Source organism: Berghia stephanieae, chromosome 9 (assembly GCF_034508935.2).
Source record: "Berghia stephanieae isolate SIO BIC M18660-M18661 chromosome 9, UCSD_Bste_1.3, whole genome shotgun sequence".
NCBI lineage: Eukaryota > Metazoa > Mollusca > Gastropoda > Nudibranchia > Aeolidiidae > Berghia > Berghia stephanieae.
The window spans coordinates 7,935,867-7,938,366 of record NC_088368.1 but is presented as its reverse complement, the minus strand read 5'-3'; the positions used below and the strand labels follow the sequence as shown (position 1 = coordinate 7,938,366).

Sequence of the window (2,500 nt, the reverse complement as noted above, 5' to 3'; positions counted from 1 at the left end):
CATTACTAAAATAATAAACAGATCGACGACAGAAATATTTGGTACGTCTTGGAGAATGTCAGCACTCACAAAAAAATGTCTGCTTTCGACGATCTGCACTTATCTTCTACTTTTCTAAAGCTTGGTGTCGTGATTTTAGTCTGGGACTTGCTTAGTCAGCTCACACGAAATCCGATTTTTTTCAAGTCCTTGATTAAAGTCAGAGACTAAGCGCTTGTCCGCGTTCATGAAAACGGTCCCTGCTGTGTAGATAGATACACGAGATAAACACATACGTAACTGAAAATGCCGCAGTACCTAAATCATCAGTGGTCAAAATCATTGGCATATTAATTTAATTAATTCTAAAAATTTACGTTGACTCGGTGAAATTAGTGTAGAAAGGACCGTTTTCGAGGTAAACATTTTGGAGGAAGGAATGGAATGGCGACAAAGAATAATATAGACAAAAATTCGGGACATTCGAATGAGATCTACTCCAATGATGAATGAAATAACACAAACTTAGAAACTAAATATTAAGAAATACCACAAAGGCGATAGTCTAGTGATATTCCAGTCTTGTGGTTAGTCCTCGGGGATTTAAACATCCAAGTGTTTTAATCAGATGTGTTTCCTGTCTCATCAAGGTGACAGATGTTACAATGTGTGCATCTAATGCCATAGACAAGGTTGCGGTGTGGACAAGTAATAGGTCTTGTGAGGTCCAAACTTTCTCCGGAAATGCACTGGTCTTGTCTTCATAAAGGGACCGGAACTTAAAGGATTTTTTTTTTTTGTACGCAGCCGTCTTGGGCTGTCACAAGACAATGGATCTACAGTCCACAGATGCATGAGGCCTAAATATAGGACGTGTGAGCAACTTAGTTACCCAGAGACGCTTCTTTTTTGCTTACATTCCAAGATTTTTCTTCTACAGAGAGGACGTACCGAATATTTCTGCCGTCGAATACGTGGGCTGAAGAAGGGTTTTGAGCTCTAAACGTTCCATGTTTGGTATTTTGTTCTTTTTTGAAGCTGTTATATTCATTTTTGTTTATTACTTTTTACACTCCACTGCTTATAGCCGCTTAGTATCACTTTGATAATGATAATAAATCCTTTTATAGCGCACAAATTTCATGAATTCCTGCTCTAAGGCGCTTTACAGTATAATACGTATTCACAGGGGGGGGGGGGGGGGGGGGGTAGAATAATGATTACAGCACTGAAAACTTAATTTGAAAATCGTTAAACTAAATTATTTAAAGGCTATTTTAAACTGTTCAGTCTTTATATTGGACTTGAAAGAGTGAAAGCTTGGAGAGTCTCTGGTTGTGGAAAACAGAGTTCCAGATCTATTGGATTATTTCGTTTTTTGGTGTAGACCGTCTAATTTTAAGTTGAGCTGGAAAGGAGGATCGAAGATTTCTTGATAGTACATTGACGAGAGAGAGAGAGAGAGAGAGAGAGAGAGAGAGAGAGAGAGAGAGAGAGAGAGAGAGAGAGAGAGAGAGTTTACTGTTGGTTGGAGTTGTAGTATTCTTACCTTTGTCAGGAATCAGCATTACCAAAAATAGTAACAGAACCATCCATGCTAAAGAAACACCTCGATATCCCATGATTCCATGACATATCTCATGGTAATACGTCCTTGGTATCCATTCTCATCTCATTATAGCTTCTTCGTGTACATTGTTTTTATACATATTATGTATTTCCATGTCTCCTTTACCAAGTTGGTACTTTCACAGTTGATGTACCCCTTTAAATGTTAATATTTATAATTTGTCTGATCACTCTTGTCGTATCTTAAGTTATTGTTTTTTTCTTCTTGTATTTTTCTTTGTCCTTTGATTTTGAGAAATCGAACAGTCCCATGCCTTTTACATCTGAAGCTTGATTTTACCAGCACATTATCTGACAACAATATCGTTACCATTATAATTAAAGAATTTCCGACTTCATAACGTCTTCGACCCTATTAACAAAGGAGGAAACTAATTTTCTCAGCTCACGTCTAAGATATCCATGTTCCCTGAGAAACAATGTTTTCACGATAAAGACGATTTGAAATAATTTTCCTTTTATTGCTATCTTAAACAACATTACTTTTAGGCGACGTGCACTTACTTGCAAGTCTGATCACCCAATTCCTTATGGGCTCATTGTTATAATGGAAATCTAAAAAAATGACACACAATATTGTCCATTACAACGATGCCAAACTAGGCCCATAAGTGCGTTCGGATGTCAATGTCAGACCTGCATATGCCTATGTCGCTTTGAGGATATTTGTGGATTTCGAGAATAATATATTTCGTCTATCCTGTAAGCACCATCGCTGGTGCGTAAATGAAACATTGATTCAATGTGACAGTGACAGCTTGCATTTTGAAATGCAAGCTTTTGAAACTTGATTTTACGCAAAATGACATTCTCTAGAAGCATCTCATATTTGCGGCCGTTTTTAAAAAATACCACGTACCTGTATTTTTCAATAAAATATTATGAAATTTAG

At 37.0% G+C, this 2,500-nt stretch overlaps 1 protein-coding gene across 1 annotated transcript in view; it reads right to left on the bottom strand.

Annotated features, from left to right (window-relative positions):
• LOC144979616 (uncharacterized) overlaps positions 1–1,960 on the bottom strand; it is a 70,840-nt gene extending 68,880 nt beyond the window's left edge. The window contains exon 1 of the mRNA XM_078926414.1: positions 1,529–1,960. Coding sequence (XP_078782540.1) covers positions 1,529–1,601 — 73 coding nt within the window. The 5' untranslated portion in view covers positions 1,602–1,960. The remainder of the gene's footprint in view (positions 1–1,528) is intronic.
• Between the last annotated feature and the right edge of the window lie 540 nt (positions 1,961–2,500).